At 36.8% G+C, this 18,122-nt stretch overlaps 2 protein-coding genes across 4 annotated transcripts in view; one reads left to right on the top strand and one right to left on the bottom strand.

The window, feature by feature from the left end:
• Positions 1 to 18,122, bottom strand: part of PI4KA (phosphatidylinositol 4-kinase alpha) — a 64,679-nt gene that overhangs the window by 22,726 nt on the left and 23,831 nt on the right. For all 3 annotated transcript variants that reach the window (XR_012676486.1, XM_075167956.1, XM_075167957.1), the window contains exons 20-29: positions 6,705 to 6,813; positions 6,024 to 6,160; positions 4,939 to 5,072; positions 3,821 to 3,903; positions 3,478 to 3,548; positions 3,236 to 3,360; positions 2,687 to 2,768; positions 1,904 to 1,987; positions 1,494 to 1,583; positions 194 to 313 (exon numbers count right to left, since the gene is read on the bottom strand). Coding sequence is in view for 2 of the 3 variants with exons in the window: in XM_075167956.1 (XP_075024057.1) it covers positions 194 to 313; positions 1,494 to 1,583; positions 1,904 to 1,987; positions 2,687 to 2,768; positions 3,236 to 3,360; positions 3,478 to 3,548; positions 3,821 to 3,903; positions 4,939 to 5,072; positions 6,024 to 6,160; positions 6,705 to 6,813 (1,035 nt within the window). In the remaining variant the exon portion in view is untranslated. The remainder of the gene's footprint in view (positions 1 to 193; positions 314 to 1,493; positions 1,584 to 1,903; positions 1,988 to 2,686; positions 2,769 to 3,235; positions 3,361 to 3,477; positions 3,549 to 3,820; positions 3,904 to 4,938; positions 5,073 to 6,023; positions 6,161 to 6,704; positions 6,814 to 18,122) is intronic.
• Positions 8,224 to 17,299, top strand: SERPIND1 (serpin family D member 1). Its single transcript, XM_075167959.1, has 5 exons — positions 8,224 to 8,316; positions 10,349 to 11,220; positions 14,997 to 15,270; positions 16,238 to 16,382; positions 16,797 to 17,299. The coding sequence occupies exons 2-5, from the start codon at positions 10,365 to 10,367 to the stop codon at positions 16,986 to 16,988; spliced, it is 1,467 nt and encodes a 488-aa protein (XP_075024060.1). The 5' UTR covers positions 8,224 to 8,316; positions 10,349 to 10,364; the 3' UTR covers positions 16,989 to 17,299.

Here is an 18,122-nt window from a genome sequence, read left to right as displayed (position 1 = left end):
TTACAGAACAACATAATTAGAAGATACCTTGATTTGAGATGGAGAGAAATAAGGTATCTTTCTAATGTTCAAGTGCTATGACAAAGGTGATTTAGAGAATCTGTATAATGTGGCTATACTCAATGTTATAAAATTAACACGATAGCTATACAGCTGCACAAACAAACAAACAAGAACTTTGTCTAGTACTCACGCCCAGAGTGGTGTTCTGTCTGTTGTAGCCTGCAAAGTGCAAAACGCTTTCTGTAGCCATAGCCAGTCCTGTGTGCTGGGACAAACCTGATACCCAGTTCTGATGTTTGTTTAGGTACTCCTGACAAGGGGGAGAAAAAAAAAAACGAACAAAAAAAAGTGTTTGTTGGAAAACTACTGTTTTTTAAAACAAGGTAGCTCATAAGCAAGTGTGGCATTCATTGCAAACTACCAAAAAACTTAATTGCACACACACCTGACAACTCAACCCTTTTAGGCACTGCTCCCCTGGCAATAAGAAACTCTGAATATCCTCCTAAATACGTAAAGAGTAAGACTCGTTCCATTTTGTAAAAGGATAAAGTGATCTAGGTAGATACTTGAAGGCTGAGGTCTTCTTTAAAAAGAATCACCTTTCACAAAAAGAACCTTACAAAAGGAAATGCTTTGGACTCCATGAAAGAAGGGAATATAATCAGTTATCCTTTTACATAAGGATAGAATCCCTTGAGGCTTTTTTAGGGAAGGAAATATAAACTTCAGGTAGATTTGCAGTGTCCAAGATATTCTGTTATCAGCACTAAGTTAGGCACCTCTAGACAGAATACTAGTCTAACCTGGACAATATACTTTCTTCAACTAATCACCAAAGAATTAACCTGCATTTTACTATAGTGAGACTTTTTGTTTACGTAAAAGGTATTTTATTTATTTTATTAGTACAGCATAAATAGTCTTTTGTAGTCTTTGCTTGCGGTCTTGTGACAGCTTTCTACCAAACTCTGCCACATGTTGGCATTTACTACACCCATGCTCAAACTAAAGTCTGTAGTTTACAGTGTTCTCATGTATTGGCAGTGTTTCTCCGTATTTTAAAAAAAAATGAACAACAAAGACAGAAAAAAACATCCTCCCAAGAGGGAAACAACAAACAAGTTTTACATCCTAATCATATGTTTCAGTCCAGCTGATATTTTCAGCTAACGCACCAGCATTAAAAAAAACTTTGCTAGGCAGAGCATTCTATTATACCAAATTCTGACTTCTGAAGTAAATCCAGGATGATCAACTGTTTACAAACCTGTTATTTTCAAGATACACAGGTCTGGACTACATCAAAAGTCACATCAAATCAAAAATTCTAATTTTTCTCTGCCAGTGCTACAAAGGAAATCTTAGAGCAACAGAAAAACAGAAAAATGATGCTTGGATAGCCTGAAAAATCAAAAACATCACATAATTTAATTCTCATTTTGAAGATTTGCAAAGATCAAATTCTTTCACAGAAGCAGGCTCATTACCTGTAGATGAGATTTGGTAACTGAGGGAGCCCATTTCATTGCTTCTTGCAGAATCATCCCACAGCGTGCAGCAAAATCCTTGACTATACTCTAGAATTAGAAAACATCAATACAATCAGTAAAATACAGGACATTTAACAAGAGGCACTGGTTTTAATGGTGTAATAAGTAACACAGGGAGTAAGACAGGTTGCAGCAACATGGTAAGGTTAAAATTTTCTCTAACAATTAAATGTACCCTGGGTAAGTGACGAACTGTCACACTTCAAGTCAACAATAAGATTCAGAAAAACATAATTCCAAGTGCCATACTGTACTTAAAAAACCCATCTAGGGAAGTATTTTTTTAAAAAAGGACCATTTAGAGTAGCTCACTAATTTATCTCCAAGACATAAGGAGGACCACCTACCTCTCTGGCTTCATGTGTGTCAGGGACAGTTATTCTATATGGAGCATCAGGAATGTCATAATATGGTTGGTCCTTGTGAATGTCCTAAACAAAACCAACTATCAATTCTCAGTAAGATAAAATTCATCATCACTTAACTTGAACACTACAGGTAGCACTCTCCCCAAACGAGAAATCTGATATACCAAACCTTTTTGCTAGTATTTGCTCTCAAAGTCAATCTGAATAGCTCTAAGAAACAGTTTTTATTCCAGTTTGGTTCTCAGTATAAATAATTTTAAAGATCCAATGCCCTCTCCTCAACATTTAGTACAAAAATAAAACTCTATAAAGCATTTTCATCTTGAAAAATACTAGTATGTAATAAATCCAAGCAATATGGATACACATACAGAGACTGGAAACAATATAAACTGACCACCATAATTCATAAACAAAACCACAAACCAAACTTTTATTTCAAATGAGACAGTTCAACAGGTACCACCCAGACTTGGTAATCCAGTGTTTTATTCTTGAATTTCTGAACCACATTTGACAACAACTTTCTAGCACTAGTTTTACTACCTATGAAGTAGGGGTGCAAATGCACTCCTTACCTTCACAGAACTTAAAATTAAGATTTTATCAGTCTTAGTGACGAAAGCAAAAACAAATTAAGAACTCAAATAACTATCAAATAAATGCAAAACAAAGCAAAAAAAAATCAGTTCTATGAAAGAAAAAGAAAAATGGAAACATACATTTTATTTCCCTAATAGCATTACTAAAAAAGGAACTTACTGCACTAAGAGACAGTGACAGCGTCTGCAGAATATCTAGCATAGTCTTCAGGACAGTCCCACTCCACAGCAAGTGAGGAAATCTAGAACAAGACAGGGTTCAGAAACACAATAACTATGGAGAGCTGAGGAAGGAAATTATTTTATCAAGACATGGAGCTGCTCAAAGGGCTAGCTATATACATCACTAGGTAAGCTCATGCTCAACAGAAGTCACAAAGCTTGCCATGGCTCACAACAGCCTAGCTCAATAGAGAGTCAAAAGCTCTTTAAAAGCAAGCTAAGCAGAGCTATTTCACGGAAGTTGAGATTGCATTTATTGCATGGGCACCTTGCTTTGCTCCATCCATGGGAATACTAAGCAGACACAGACATTTTAAGCAGAGGTTTCAGAGCCCAAGTTAAAAATATTATCGAATGTTACTTTTCAAGGAGATGTTTCAGCAGAAGCACCAGCCAAGAAATCCACTTGACTGTCGTCATCAATTGCATAAGTAATCACTAAGCAGTCAATGTGAAAAGAGAACAGGAAAATGAAATCTATACTCACTTGTCTACCAGACCAGATAAGTATTTGTCTGCAACTCTCCTGATCCTCTTGTGAATGTGGTTAAAATTCACCAGCAAGAACTGAGCATGTCTCTCCAGCTCTTCTTCGTTCTCCTTAGTTTTAGGCTAAAAAGCATGCCAAAGAGAAGTATGAAGCTCTTAAGGAAAAAGACAAGCACACTTTCATAAACTGAAATGAGAACATTTATACAAATTTAAAATTTTAGTTTCCATGTAACCTACTTTATCAGCCATCATTGTCAGGAAAGCTTCAAACACCTTATCAGCAACAGCTATCACACACTGCATCATTCCTGAGGAATTGACAGAAGTGACAGGTTTAATTATCAGAATTACATTTGCTTTATAAACCATGTTTAACAGGTAAAAAGTGTTTATGTTTACTCCGCCAACACTGAATCAAGCTGTTTCAAAACAAAACCAGCTTTCTTGGCAAGAATAAAGCAACAGCAATCTAGCAAACGTGATTAATTTTGTTATATAGTTGCTTGATTTTAGTTTTGCATGCCTGGAGATAACTTTCTAGTATCTCAAGTTGCAAGATAACCTAGACAGGTAATCTTACCAGATTTGTCTTTTTGAATTGCTTTATCCTCAAAATAGCAAAACATAACTTGGAAGCGATCTTGGTCAGTTGAACGCAACACCCTAGAAAAAGAAGAGTTTTGTGGGTTGGGTTGTTTTGGTTTGGGTTTTTTTCTTCTTCTCTTTTCAACATCTTCAACAAAAACCTATGTACTTTGACGCCACAGTACACACCACACACAGTGGTCATTGTTCATTTCATGATAATTTTAAGTCTCCAGTTAAGTGTGATATTGCTGTTTGTTTTTACATTCAACTAACAGGGCTCAGATCATAACACGCTGGTGTGTCACTGAAAGAATAACTTTCACACCTCAGGAGTGGGAAACCTGATGATGATGCACTTACACAATCACCACAAACATATAAACATGGTACAATCTTTGGCAATTCTATAGGCTTTGCATCTGTTGAATTTGCATACGATGGAAATATCACTTATTAAAAAATTGTTTCTAAAATACAGCCACGATGTTTCTGTAAATGGTCGTCCCTGTTGTCAGTTATTGTCAAAGTGAAAATGTGATGGAGAAGTTTCTTCCTACTTTCCTCATTGCTAGATCTCCCCCTCAGCTTTCAGCTACACACTTCTTTGAATAGCAGTAATAAATACGCTTTTAAAGAAAAAAAATAAATAGTCTGTGAATTCAGTATGTTTGATTAGTACAACCTTACACACACTACGGGGGGGAGGAGGGGAAGTACTCTACAAAAAAAATTTCTCAGCTCCTACATTACACTAATCTTGTAGAATAGGCAAGTGTCTACACTGCCCTTTGGAGTTGCAAGCACAAGACTCTGTGCAGAGGATACATTACACTTCCAAGACATTCCTCTGAAGAACCCTTTTGTCCATCTTCTATTAGTTCTTATACAGAGGCGATCCCATTTTTTGGGCCCTAGATTATTCCATCCTTTTTATCTACTCTAAAGGCATTTTTGCACAGATGAATTCCCAGTGTCGGAATCTTCAATAGAACTAATGTGACTCAAAATACTGATTCTCATTTATCTTAGTGTCTGGCAATTCTGACTTGAACATACATAGTTTTTAATTTTTTTTTTTTTAAATCATCAGTGAAAAAAGTATATATATACCTCATATACTCTAGGCGGTAAACAGAAAGGAGATAGGTAGACATGGCAAAGTCCAACTTATTGATCAACGCTGACACTTCTGGAGGAGGATCCAAGAGATTTATTATGGTACTCCGCAATTCATTTAATTCAGCCTAGAGATGAATACATGAGGTTATCTGAAGTGGGAGTACTATAATAGTTTGTGTTCTGAAAACATTTGCTTTCAGCTGTTACTCTTTTTACTTTTTAACCTTTGCAAACAATATACCAGGACGCCTCTGTCTGCAGACTAAGACCAACCTGCTCCGACTCAGCAAGTCACGATTCTTCAAATACAGAATTAAACAGAATTAAATACTGGAGTAAAACTCCCTGCTGAAATAACTGCTAGTTTCCATGCAGTTATACCAATGAAGACATACAATTTCTACACAAAATGCATGTAATTTTGATCAACATCAACCTTGTCCAGCTTCCGAAACTTCAAGGGTCTGTTGTGCCGTTCTTTGATGTCACAGAACTAAATATCTAGGCACAATGCAAATTTCTGCATTATTCTGGAGCCAAAAAAGAGCCAAAGACATTTCATAAGCTGCAACTCTTCAATCCACTTTACACTGCTACCACAAATAGTCCTCAGATAAAATCTATCCTGCAAACACTAGGGAGAGAGAAGTATACTAGTACCAAGCCAGAGGATAAAAAGGGAAAAAGCTCACTTAACATTTCTTTGAAAGACTCAATGTGTTGTTTCCTTCCAAAGTTTGTTTTTTTTTTTTTTTAAAACACAGTCCAGTTTCTGTCTGTCTGATACAAAAGGGATGAAAAACTATTAAAAGGCTTCCATCTCCACAAAGAATTGGTTTCTACACCTAATCAAAATAGTGCAGCTACCACCCTAAACACTTGTATTAACACTCAATAAAACTAAACCCAAGTCATTTATGTACACTGCTGTCATAAGAGTAGTGTAAAAAAGCTGTTTTTCACTAATAGGAGGCAGGTTGAATGGGTATTGTGCTATTTCAATATATCATGGTTACTGTATCATTTAACTCTGATGGGCATCATGGAAGGACATAATAGAAGAAATTAATTCTTACAGAAGTCACGGTATCATTCTTCATGGCAGAATTGTACTGAAGAACAGATCGAAGTGGTTCTTTGCTGGGAAACGTGAGTAATGGAGACTTGGTGGCAATTTCACATACACCTTCATACCATTCTTCTGGCCAGAGACCTGAAGCACAAGTATAAAGAGAAAGGTGGGGTGGAGGAGAAAAACAGTATTAAGATTCACAATGTTAACTAGCATTATCAAGCTTTGTACTACTTCCTAGTAGTACATGCACTTAAGCACAAACACTCAACACAAGTGATCCAGGTTCCAAACACAATAAACATGTTTCGGTAATTCCAAGTAAAGTTTCTCACTGGATAAGAAGTTTCTACTCGATTACCATTGTACCCCATGTGTCTGATCTTCCATTTCAAGAACTTTGCTATCAAAACTCATACTTAACTAAGGCTAACTGCTGTATTAGCATAGGGAAAAAAAAATAAGTACAAGAGCAAATTGTACTGTGCTGAATCTCATAGCAAAACAGAGTAAAAACGTAAAGAAATCCTAGCAGAGAACTGTCATGTAAGCTTTTTGCTTTGTGGTGTCTTTATGCCTGTAAATTTTCTTCAGCCTACTGTGAATGGTTTACATACAGTTACATTTGCATTCATCAAGAGTTTATATGTGAGCAGCAACATTGTTCTCTTAGAATTTACACTACCTGATCCTTCCACAGCAAATCCCATCAGCACTGAATACAACCAGAAGTCACGGAACAGCTTTTGTAACCTGGGCTTGGCCTCCTTGATGGGCGGCAAGCGTCTAGTGAGCTATGAAAGAAATAAAAATTAACATCAGAAAACGATGGGAGTTACAATAACTTAATTCCATGCTAAGGGATCAATTCAGGCACCTTCTTTACTATGATTTACGAAGGTAATATTCTTTGTCATCCATGAAAACTAGTATTACATTGCTATTGTTATATTGAAGCAAATTAGATCTTTGATGTCAGAGTATCTTAAATGCTAACATTCGAGATGCCCGAAGTAACAATTTCCTTTGTTTTACACAGGAATAATACCATGCCGATACAGTAACCTCTGAAGAGAATACATAATATTAGTATACTATCAACTGCAGACAGGAAGAGACCACACGGTCCTTTAAACTGTGTTGAAGACAATGCCATGCAGCTTTGCTTCAGTGCAAAGGAACTCAAAACCAAACAAATATTAGTCAAACATACTTCTGGTTGCTATTGTTTATTGGCTTTGTGGAAATACATTGAGGCACCAATTGGGGATCTTTCATTGTTTGCACCCACGCACACAATGACATCAGTTCTGGAGAATTTACTCTCTAAACAAGCAAGTAAAAGAGCATTATTTTCAACACATTTATTAAAAGCTCTGATACTTTTTGCACAAACAGCTGCTACCACTGGAGGAGCAGAGTTTATACCCCCAGCCAACATGATATGCAGTGGTAGATAAATTTATGTAACAAAGCTCATAGTGTGTTACCCTTAAAAGTGTTAAAAGCACAGGCAGTGTTCAAAAATGCAAGAAATGGCCCATTAAACTGCGAGCTTTATTCACTATGACTGTATATTATTACTGGAAACCTTATTAGGAAAATGTTAGATTCTAATCTAGCTTGAAGAAGCTTTCTCTAACTGTACAATAATTCCCTTGAGGTATGAAAGCCAGCAGTATTTCAGTGAAACCTTACATAAAGCCAACTTTGGATATTTTTGTAAATCATGAGGCAGATTGTTCATTTGAAAAAAAAAAAACAAACATGAAAAAATCCCTGTATTATAGTAAAATTAATCTGAGTTTAAGCTGGTGAATGGCAGTATGGTAAAAAGTTTCTTGTGCAACACGAATGTGTGCACCAATATAACACTGACTGAAGGAGCCTGACCATCACAGGCACAGGGGCCCCAACCACATCTGCAGTAAGATGCCCCTCCAATTCAGCACAAAATAGCAGCCACATGGCTTTTACTAGTCATTAACAGTCAAGTTTATGTGCGTGCTTGACTTTGAAACTTTACATACACACCAATTTTTGCTCAAAGATCTTCCTCAAAAGGGAACAAGTACCTGCAAAGCCATAAAAGTAGTTCAACAAACAACATACAATTCAGCAGAGATCACTAAGCAAGGGAGGGATTTTGGCTGACGAAGTAAGTTTAGCAGTGTTTGATTTAGAGAATGTTTACTTTGGGAGATACACAAAAAAACAGCGTCAAAGTTCAGATTTAAACCCTGCCATTCCCCTTACTTGAGCTATTCAACACATCCCTTCTGTACAGTGGCTTAAAGGTAAGCTTCATTTACATCTCCTGTTATTTTAGGTAGATCTGACCAAAGACATATATATTGCAGAGTGGGGGAATGTTTTGCCTGTTTAAGTGCAGCTAAGCAATAACTGAACTTTGGTGAAGACAAAAATGTAAAGCTGGGAACTAGAGACAGCAAATTCTTCTATGCCAAAAGCAGAAAACATTTATCAACGGTTACTGGACAGAGTATCTCAGCCGTAAGGGCCTGACTTCTCGGGGCGGAGAAAAAAAGTGATGAATTTATGAAGAAACAATAAAAAAAAGACTGACTCAAGTCCTTCAGTCACAGTGTAAAACCATTTAAAAAGCACTTTCTGTGGATCCTTCATTGTTGCAAAAGAATTAATTTTTTATATGGGATAATCACCTTAAATGGTTTTAGGATTTCAGGCTAATTAGTTTGGGGGGAGAGTTTCAAAAATTAAACTGTTAGTTCAGTTACTTCAGTCCTCCTACAACATGTTTGAAAATATTTTTCTTCAAGCACTGGTTTTATTCACAGATGTGCAGGTATGTATACCTATATATTTTATTTCTACAGAACAGCTCTTTGGACTATTTGCTAATTTAAAAATCAACATACTAGTAAGATTTTTGTATTAACCGTATTCAGCGTTTTGTCCTAGATTATATTGTAAGTATTTGCCATTTTACTCAAAAAAGTACTATCAATAGAAGTTGGCTTTATAAAGTCATCAAGTAACTATCTGAGCAAAAGCCAAGACCCTGCCATTCAGACACCCGTTTCATAGTTTCAGTTGATACAGAGTCACTGAACACTCACATTTTGGTCTTTCTTTGACTGTCACAGGAAGGAATTACACTTTTTCGTACCTTTTTAAGATCACTGTAATTATTACAACCCAATATTATGGTGAAAAGTGTCTCAGGCTCACTTCTTTGTACAGTGTTTTAAGGCTGAGTAAGGCTGATGGATTCTCTTCAAACAATACATATCTAAGATAGTTCTTGATTTTAAAAATCATTTAAAAAATGCAACGGTCCAATACTCAGTAGATGAAGACGAGATTAAGTTCCCCCTTAGAAAAATGCAGGTTCTACTTAAATATATCCTCACACAAAATGGGTGAGGTTAGAAATCTGGCATTGGGATATCACTAAGACTAGAGAAACAGAAGTTCTGAGTAGGAACTCACAGAGACTTCACATCATGAAGGAAACAGAGAGCACATGTTGTGCAGTGCTACACAAAAGTAAACCAAAATGAAACATAACTGAACAAAAAGCAGAATCAAGCCAATCCTTCTCAGAAGCAGCAGATGAGTATACACAGCTGCAAAAAGCGTGCACAGACACATAGTAACGCGCCTGAGTAAGACCACGAGCAGGCCAAGACGTATGTTTATGCCTAACGCTTCCACAGCGCAGTCCCACTAACAGTATTTAGTGCAAATACACATCTTTCTCCAGGTTCGTTGCTACATCCCTAGGTCTCCTTTATTCCATCAAATTTCAGCCTTATTCTTCCAAAAATACTTCCATAAAATTCCCATTTTTGTTGTAGCTACAGGATGTCTGTTTTTCAAGTTCTTCAGTACATCTCAGCCTTCTGGTATGCTCCTGCAGTGGATGCCTAGTCCCTCCTCCTACCAAGCTCAAATCTTCAAACTTATCTTCACGTCCTATTTTTAGCATACACTAATAACACAGTTAGTACACATTTTAAGTGCTACAGGTTTATAAATAAAGAGTCCCACATATTTTAGGTAATGATTTTGTTACTGCTGAAATATGCCAATAATGACGACTTCTATGGGAGAAAGACAACCAATTCTTTGGCAGGTTGGAGACGCTATGTAAACAAAACCGATTATCAGTAAAACAGATTTACCCATCTAATTAAGCTCTGTTCCACTAAAAAAAATGCTGTTGAATAAAGTAACTATAGACCTTCTGCTGTGACAGAATTCAGCGTGGACTTAAAATTAGGGAATAGATAGCTAAAATTCAATTACCCTACGCTCTCTCAACTGTGTTATGTTGTCTTCCAGGTTTTGACCTGTCAGAATGAAGTTCCTATTTCATTTGCTTGCCTTTGCGCTTATCATAACCTCCACATTTTGTGGAGTCAAGGACTTCACTGAGCATTTTGAAAGCCTTAAAGACGCACAGCCACATGAAAATGGGACCTACGATATGCCAAACTTGCCACCCGAGTTCCACAGAGAAAACACTATCACTAATGACTTGATTCCTGAAGAGGAGGAGGAAGACGACTATCTCGATCTCGACAAGATACTGGGTGAAGATGACTACAGTGACATTATTGATGCTGGCCCATATATGGTTTCTGAAATTCAGCAAGGAAATATTCTTGAACTATTCCAAGGCAAAACCAGAATCCAGCGCCTCAATATCCTCAGTGCAAACTTTGGCTTCAACCTTTACCGCAGTATGGCAGACAAAGCCAACCCTTCAGATAATATTCTCATGGCTCCTGTTGGCATTTCCACTGCAATGGCTATGATTTCTCTGGGTTTGAAGGGTCAGACTCATCAAGAAGTGTTATCTGTCCTTGGCTTTCAAGACTTCATTAATGCCAGCACCAAATATGAGCTCATGACTGTTCATAATCTCTTCCGTAAACTCACTCATCGGCTATTCAGGCGCAATTTTGGTTATACACTGAGGTCTGTCAATGACCTTTATATTCAGAAGGACTTTTCCATTCTGAATGATTTCAGAAACAATATGAAAACATACTACTTTGCTGATGCCCAACCAGCTGATTTTTCAGATCCCAACTTCATAACTAAAACCAATGAACGCATCTTGAAGCTGACCAAAGGATTAATAAAGGAAGCTCTTGTGAATGTAAACCCTACAACACTGATGATGATTCTTAACTGTCTTTACTTTAAAGGTAAGAATCTGTTATTTCAATCTTAGCAATGGATTTTCTCGGTTTGCAAGTCACTGCATATTTCATTAGAAACCCCAGACTGAACTTAAATCTAGTCTACAGTTCAAAAAAGCCTATCAACTCCCTCACTAAGAATCATCTCTATTATTAGCCCATTTTTTGCGTGTTTCTGTAGCACACTGATGTTCCAGTCATGCCCTGAAGTTAGTGGGTATTGTACAAATACAGCAAATGCTTATTACATCCAAAACCTTATAGTCTAAAAGTGAGACTAAAAAACAACATATGAATGCAGAATAGCCTCAGAAAGCATAAGCTTTGTTGGAGTCTTAGATGGTGAGGTATTACTTCATGTGCAAGTTATCAGTCACATTCAGTCCTGCTTCAAGTTATTGGCTTTATCGAAACAGTACAGGTTGATTTCAGATAAAACACTTAACATTTCTGAAGTATTCAGGATTTACAGGAATGACTATAAAGAATTTCAGCTTAAAGTACGTATTTTTAATATGATCAGAGCATAATCCTTGTCAACAAGCCTATACAGGGGACTGAAGAGAAGAACCAAAACAGTATTCTTCTAAAACTAAAAAAAAAAATGCATTCACTACTTGGAATATTTCAGTTAATTCAGCATGAACTGTCTGCTGATATGGGCTTCTACATGTTTCATATAGGCTGAACAGTTAAAGAGGTTTGAAGTAAAGACTGCACAATATATTCTTATTATAAATCCTTATTTTCAATTTTTTTACATTTAAACTAAAAGTCTGTGGTGAGATTTTCAACACTGGTTATCTGCCTCGGGTTGAAAGTAACAAACTTTTAAAATAGTATTAAACAAGCGAAAGGTGGGAGGTGCCAATGAAAGAGGAACTAAGGAAAAAAAGGAGATCTGTTACTGACTGATGAAGATGAAAATCAGATGAAGGCGACTTAAAACACCAGGAAGGAAAGACAGATTAGCACAAGAGGATAACAATGTTTGGAAGTACAAGATACTCCTTTCCATAACTTATAAAGCAGTTTCTTCTTTCCAATTATGTCCCTGCTTCCAGGAAACAAATGCTCAAGAGCCTTCTTACACCTGCCTTCTTAGCATTTGATTATAGGACCTTAGAGGAACACCATTCCTTGCAGTTTATGAAACGTACCTTTTTCCACTCACTTGCAAGGCATTACCTCCTTGAATAACGCCACTTGTCTCTTCAAAAGATTTGAAGCAGTCATTTGCATAAGATCCAAATAATCCCTTATTCTGAAGTACCGTCCAAAAAGGACTTATTTGTATCCTTAAGTACATCTCTGATTATCATATCATATTAAGTACATGGCTTTACTGTCCATCAGACCATCCTAAGAAAAGGATTATGCAAAGTGAAACAGATACATTATTTTTTCACAATTTGGTCAAATTTAAAATACCTTTTTGTTTTACTCTGAAGTTATTAAATACTTGTGCTATCTCAAATTGACAAAAACGCCACCAAAAATTAACGAGCTTTAGCATTGGATCTCCTGAGTCATCAAGACCAAAAAGACTTTTGGCTTTTTCTTCTCCCCATGGAGTCCTGTTAGTTCAAATTGCCTTGGTGCTGCCTGCTGAAAGCTGAAATTTCTAAGCCTCAAAATGAAAAAGATCAATTCTATATTGCTGTCTCCCATTCTTTCCTCTTATATTGACAGTCTCCTGGTAATTCTATTTCGAGTGAACTGAACTTTTTGAAAGCAAGTTCTGCTCCTGGGTTTCCCAGTTTCCCCACTAGTCCTTCTAGACACGCTAATTTTTGTCCACATCTTTGCATTTACAATATTTACACTGTCTGTATCATTGCAGACAAGCTCTGTTAAGCCCACAGAGCTAAGAAACCTATGAGTATTCTCAGGTACACAGAAATGCTCAGTACAAGTGATACTGAGTAATGGGATACTTGCCAAACACCGTGGAGTCTCAAGCTCCTTTTATATTAAATACCATCAAAAAACTATTGGAAACTATTCACGTTGGTAAGAAGCAAGTTTTATCTTCCATAGGTGTCCAGTCTACCTCTAACTGAGATCTACCCTCCATTCTGCAGAGGTCTGCACAATCGTTTATAAGCTTCCTATCAAGTAGGAGCTGGTTATTTTAGCCATGGTAGATCACGGCAGCTTTTGATAACTGACAAATTTTGACGGATCCAAAATTGCTTCTATGAGATTCTATCTAATGCAAGAGAGAAGTCAATCAGTGGAGACAACATCTGCCACCACAGATGCATCCAAAAGACATCTTGGTGGGAAGATTCAAAACAGGAATTCACAAAAGTCTGTAAAGCGCCAACTGGTTTCAGCTGACCCCAGAAGACCACATGCCTCCTGCTGGAGAAGAGTATTTTACCCCAAGACAAACACATCTGCAAAACTGAATTCAAGAAAAGAGTTCCCCAGCTGCTCTCTTTTACTGATAGGAAGAGCTGATAAATGTCTCCCATTCCTCAGGTGACGACAGTGCTGCTGAAGCCCCCCCGACCCACAGCAGCTTCATGTCTTTAGCTAGCTGGAGTCCTACGTCTGCTCCCTGAAGAACACCAGATGTTGGGTTTTCCTGAGAAGTGAGACAATTTGTTTGGAAATAGCATAATCCATTTTATATCCCATTCCCTTCAGAATATTTAGCACAATCTGATCACTTCTCAAACTGCTCCCCATCAGCCCAACATATGAAGAAACTATTAGAATGAAAGTTGGACTTAAGGCTTTTTTCATTACTTCACAGTCAATTCGGCCAAGTCTGATTAAGGATCTGAGAGTCACTTGCAACCTTTTGAAAAAAGGTTACCGATTAAGGTTAAATTTGTAGTCTCTCCAATAGTCACAGCTACACTCCCCACATACTTGCTTGCCAACGGTGACCTAAAATCCGGAGTTTTAACAGGAAATACCAGTAAACCTATTTCCACTACAAAATTCTATCTTAGTCTGCCCATTAAGAAAAAAATAATGTTTTTTCCAGAGCCTTGGTTTTGAAGAGATCAATAGGAACACCGCTTTAAAAAAGCACCTTCTTTTACACAGTCAATAAATATTTGGGGTACCCAAAGAATCTACACTTAGAAAGATTCAAACCCTGATAGCAAAGCTTTCTGGGCCGCAAAATACGTTGAATTGTAGTCTTTGGGCATAACCTGTCAGATGACAGGCTCGCGTAGGTATGCTGAAATCATATCAAACTGGGTCATAGAATTAAGCAGTCAACATCCAAACTCTTCAGGATGTCTTAACACAGCAAGTTAACTGGCTCGAATGGACTAAGTCCAGGTAATGCCTTCAGCATAATACCTTTAATGCAAAATGAAAACAACCATTACTTAGCTTGACGTTTCTGATGCTTGAAACAGTCTGATTTCAAGTATCAGACCTCTCAGAAAATACAGCTGTGTCAGTTGTTTCGCTAGGTGCAAACCCTGTCAAATATTTTGCATCAGTTTAAACTTTGTAATTTCTAGGTTCCTTGTAGGAAAAAAAAGTACATACCAAGGCCTTTCAGATCTCCAGTTTGTGTTTACCTGCTTTTGTAATTCAGAACATTCAAATCAGACAAATGTTAAGCTAGAAAGAAAGCCAGGAATTTTAAAGTCACTTTAAAACTTGTCGTCTTAGTCAGTCAACAACCTCCTACAGTTATTCCCAATTACATGAATTAAAACTTGATGTAAACTGTTATTCTGGGAATACTTTATTAAGCAAGGATCTTGGATTTTTTTGTTTATTTGTTTTCTGCATTGTATTAACAGGAACTTGGGAGAATAAGTTTCCAGTGGAATTGACAATGAAGAGAAGTTTCCGACTGAACGAGAAGCAAACAATAAAGGTTCCTATGATGCAGACTAAAGGGAACTTCCTAGCTGCTGCAGACCCCGAGCTAGATTGCGGTGTGATCCAGCTCCCGTTCGTGGGGAACATCAGTATGCTGATCGTACTTCCACACAAACTCTCTGGCATGAAAGCCTTAGAAAAGCAGATAACACCTCAAGTGGTGGAAAAATGGCAGAAGAGCATGACAAACAGGTATCTGCTGAAAAGTACATCTTGTTAAAGTCTTAATGTATTTTCTTGATGCGATTGACAAGAGTAAGTAAAGAGCACAGAAGATAACATATGATATTTTGATTAAAAACATTAAAGCTAAACAAAAACCCCAAAAAGATGGATTTATTGAATTAAAAATCAGGACCAGTGCTCTCTCAAAATGTAAATGCCGTCAAGAAATCAAAGATGATTGAGGTGGAAAATTCTAATGGAGTTCAAAATTCTTTCTATTAAGTATTTAATGTTGTAGATTTAAAGTTCTTACTGATAAAGTTTACAATGAGGAGGAAAAACAGGAGTATGATAATAACAGGTTATTTGTGCAGAATAATCTCGATCATATGGAAAGCAGCCTATGTTCATTTCAGCACTACGCATTTCAACATATCTGTTGTGTAAAGGCACACATTCAGTAATCAACAATGGACATCACAATTACGGGAGAGAAAAAATTATACAGCCTCTCTTGTGCAAGATGACAGACTAGGTGGTATCTGTCTTCAGACTTGATAAAAAGATAAAAAGAGCTGATTTGATGTGCTATTCAGGAAGCCAACCTATTTCTATTGTATACAATAAGTGACAAATCTTCAATTTAGTACTTCAGAAAATCTGACAGTTCAACATTCAAGCATATCCAACCATGTACTGAACTGCTCAAAGCCATGTATCGTATACACATAAATAATGTAAATCATCATAAGTGAAATATTAAATTGACAAACTAACAGTTTTGGGAGGGGAATTAATTGTTTTAAAACACAGCTTAAAAGTAATGATGCCCAAGTTTTGAAAGTAAATGTACAGTAAACAGTCCTGTATATTTCTGTGTCCTGCTTGCTGAAGACAGCAAAAAACCCAAACCACAATGGATATGTGAAGCAAAGGTGTCATGCAAATATGTATCTCTTCAATGATTTTTCACTTTTGTTTTTATTTTTACTAGAACAAGAGAAGTGGTTCTGCCTAAATTTAAGCTGGAGAAGAGTTATAACTTGATTGGTTATCTGAGATCCATGGGAATAGAAGAACTGTTCAATGAAAAAGGCAACTACTCTGGTATATCGGATGAGAAAGTCACCATTGACAGGGTATTTACTCCTCTCCTCTTTTCATTTCCTTTCTGATTAAACTATATCACCTGAAAGCATGGCAACACAGTAAAAATAATTCACAGTAAGCTAAAATAATTTTTTTTCTCATCTTTCCTGGAGGACATAGGAGGGATGTGGGTTTCTCTGCATGTCCTTGTCTATTCATATAATGAGGAACATGTTTAATCAGATGTCAAAGGCACTAAAAGTGTTGTGGTCAGTCAGAAACAGGCTTATTCACAGCCAAAACCAAAGGACTGCTGCCACGTAGGAGTTACCAGCAAGAGCGTCACAAGGGAGCCACGTGTGGGACATGGAGGGGGGAAAGCTGTGAACACATCATTTGAGTATACTTACGAGATCCTCAATTTCTTTTTTATTTGTTTTCCTTTTTTTTGTTTGTTTAAACAGTTCAATCATCAAGGCACAATAACTGTGAACGAGGAAGGCACAGAGGCTGCAGCAATAACCAACGTTGGGTTCATGCCTCTTTCTACTCAGATTCGCTTTATTGTCGACCGCCCCTTTTTGTTTCTGATCTATGAACATCGTACCAGTTGCCTTCTGTTCATGGGTAGAGTTGTCAACCCAGCCAAGTCTTAAAAGCAGAGACGACCAACACGCTGTTATACATGGGCTGTATAATTACACGTTAATATACCAGTATCATAAAGGAAATTTTATTGTCATATTAGCTCATACAAAAGCCACTGGTATCAAAAGAAAATATATTATCTTCAGGTAGTTTCACATGAATGGACTCATAGCAGTAGATAATTTGACTGCAATTTAAAATGGTTAGTGCCATGTATCGAGACAAGTGTATTAAAAAAAAAAAATCACAAAGTAACTTACTCTTTGTGTTCTACTTCAGTGTATAAAATGTAATCAATAAAATATTTAGACTATCTGGATTCTTGAAATTTAGCTCTAAATTTGTGCTAGGATGCCTATTTATAATAAATAGGAATAAGGAAATCCTGAATACCTGACAATCTTGGAAACCTAAATCTCTCCCGCGTATTTTACATAATCTAACTTGAAGAAGAGCAGGTGTCTACACTCCTTCTTTTGCTTGCAACATTTAACATCCAGCAGACTAATACACACAATGAACCCTAAGGACCAGTGTACCAAATAAGAGGAGATAAAAATGTCTTGGAGGAATGAAATACTAAAGGATCCACTACTTTTCCCCAACCTATCTTGTATCATTTCAATACAGTTCTCTGATCTTCATCAGCACAAGCAGTATCAGAATTAGGCCAAGCAGCTAAACTATGTAAAGACCCTCAGACTACCTTTTATAGTGAAAGCAGCTAGCAAAATGCTCTTTTCACCGGCTCAGTATCACCTAATCCTGTCTACAAAAAGAGTGATTTATAGCAATCACATTTGTTAAGAATTCAAATACACTGTCCATACTTGATTCAATGGACAAAACCTTTAAAGTCTTAAACTAAGACTGTAAACTTTCTGAACCATTCTGGTAACAACATGAATGTTGTACAAAGCCTGTTTCACATTTGAAAAAGAGAATTTTAAAATATCTGTAGCATATTACTAACCACCCGGTAGAAGGAACAGAGTTGTACCTTACATTCAAGTTATTAAAGCCAATGAACATACCTTTGCATACCTTCCTTTGCATCATACCTTTTAAAAAAAAGTGCCTCACAATTCTGTGAGCGTATTTTTATTATTATTTGCAGTATCAAATATTGTATCCATCTAAAT

Source organism: Calonectris borealis, chromosome 18 (assembly GCF_964195595.1).
Source record: "Calonectris borealis chromosome 18, bCalBor7.hap1.2, whole genome shotgun sequence".
Classification (NCBI taxonomy): domain Eukaryota; kingdom Metazoa; phylum Chordata; class Aves; order Procellariiformes; family Procellariidae; genus Calonectris; species Calonectris borealis.
Note: the sequence above shows the minus strand (reverse complement) of the source record. Positions and strands in the feature narration are given on the sequence as shown.

Bases quoted from the DNA above. Each gene is read 5' to 3' on its own strand.
- SERPIND1 (XM_075167959.1), top strand. From the start codon at position 10,365: ATGAAGTTCCTATTTCATTTGCTTGCCTTTGCGCTTATCATAACCTCC. The intron at 11,221-14,996 runs GTAAGAATCTGT...TTGTATTAACAG, and splicing joins TAACTGTCTTTACTTTAAAG to GAACTTGGGAGAATAAGTTT. The intron at 16,383-16,796 runs GTATTTACTCCT...TTGTTTAAACAG, and splicing joins AGAAAGTCACCATTGACAGG to TTCAATCATCAAGGCACAAT.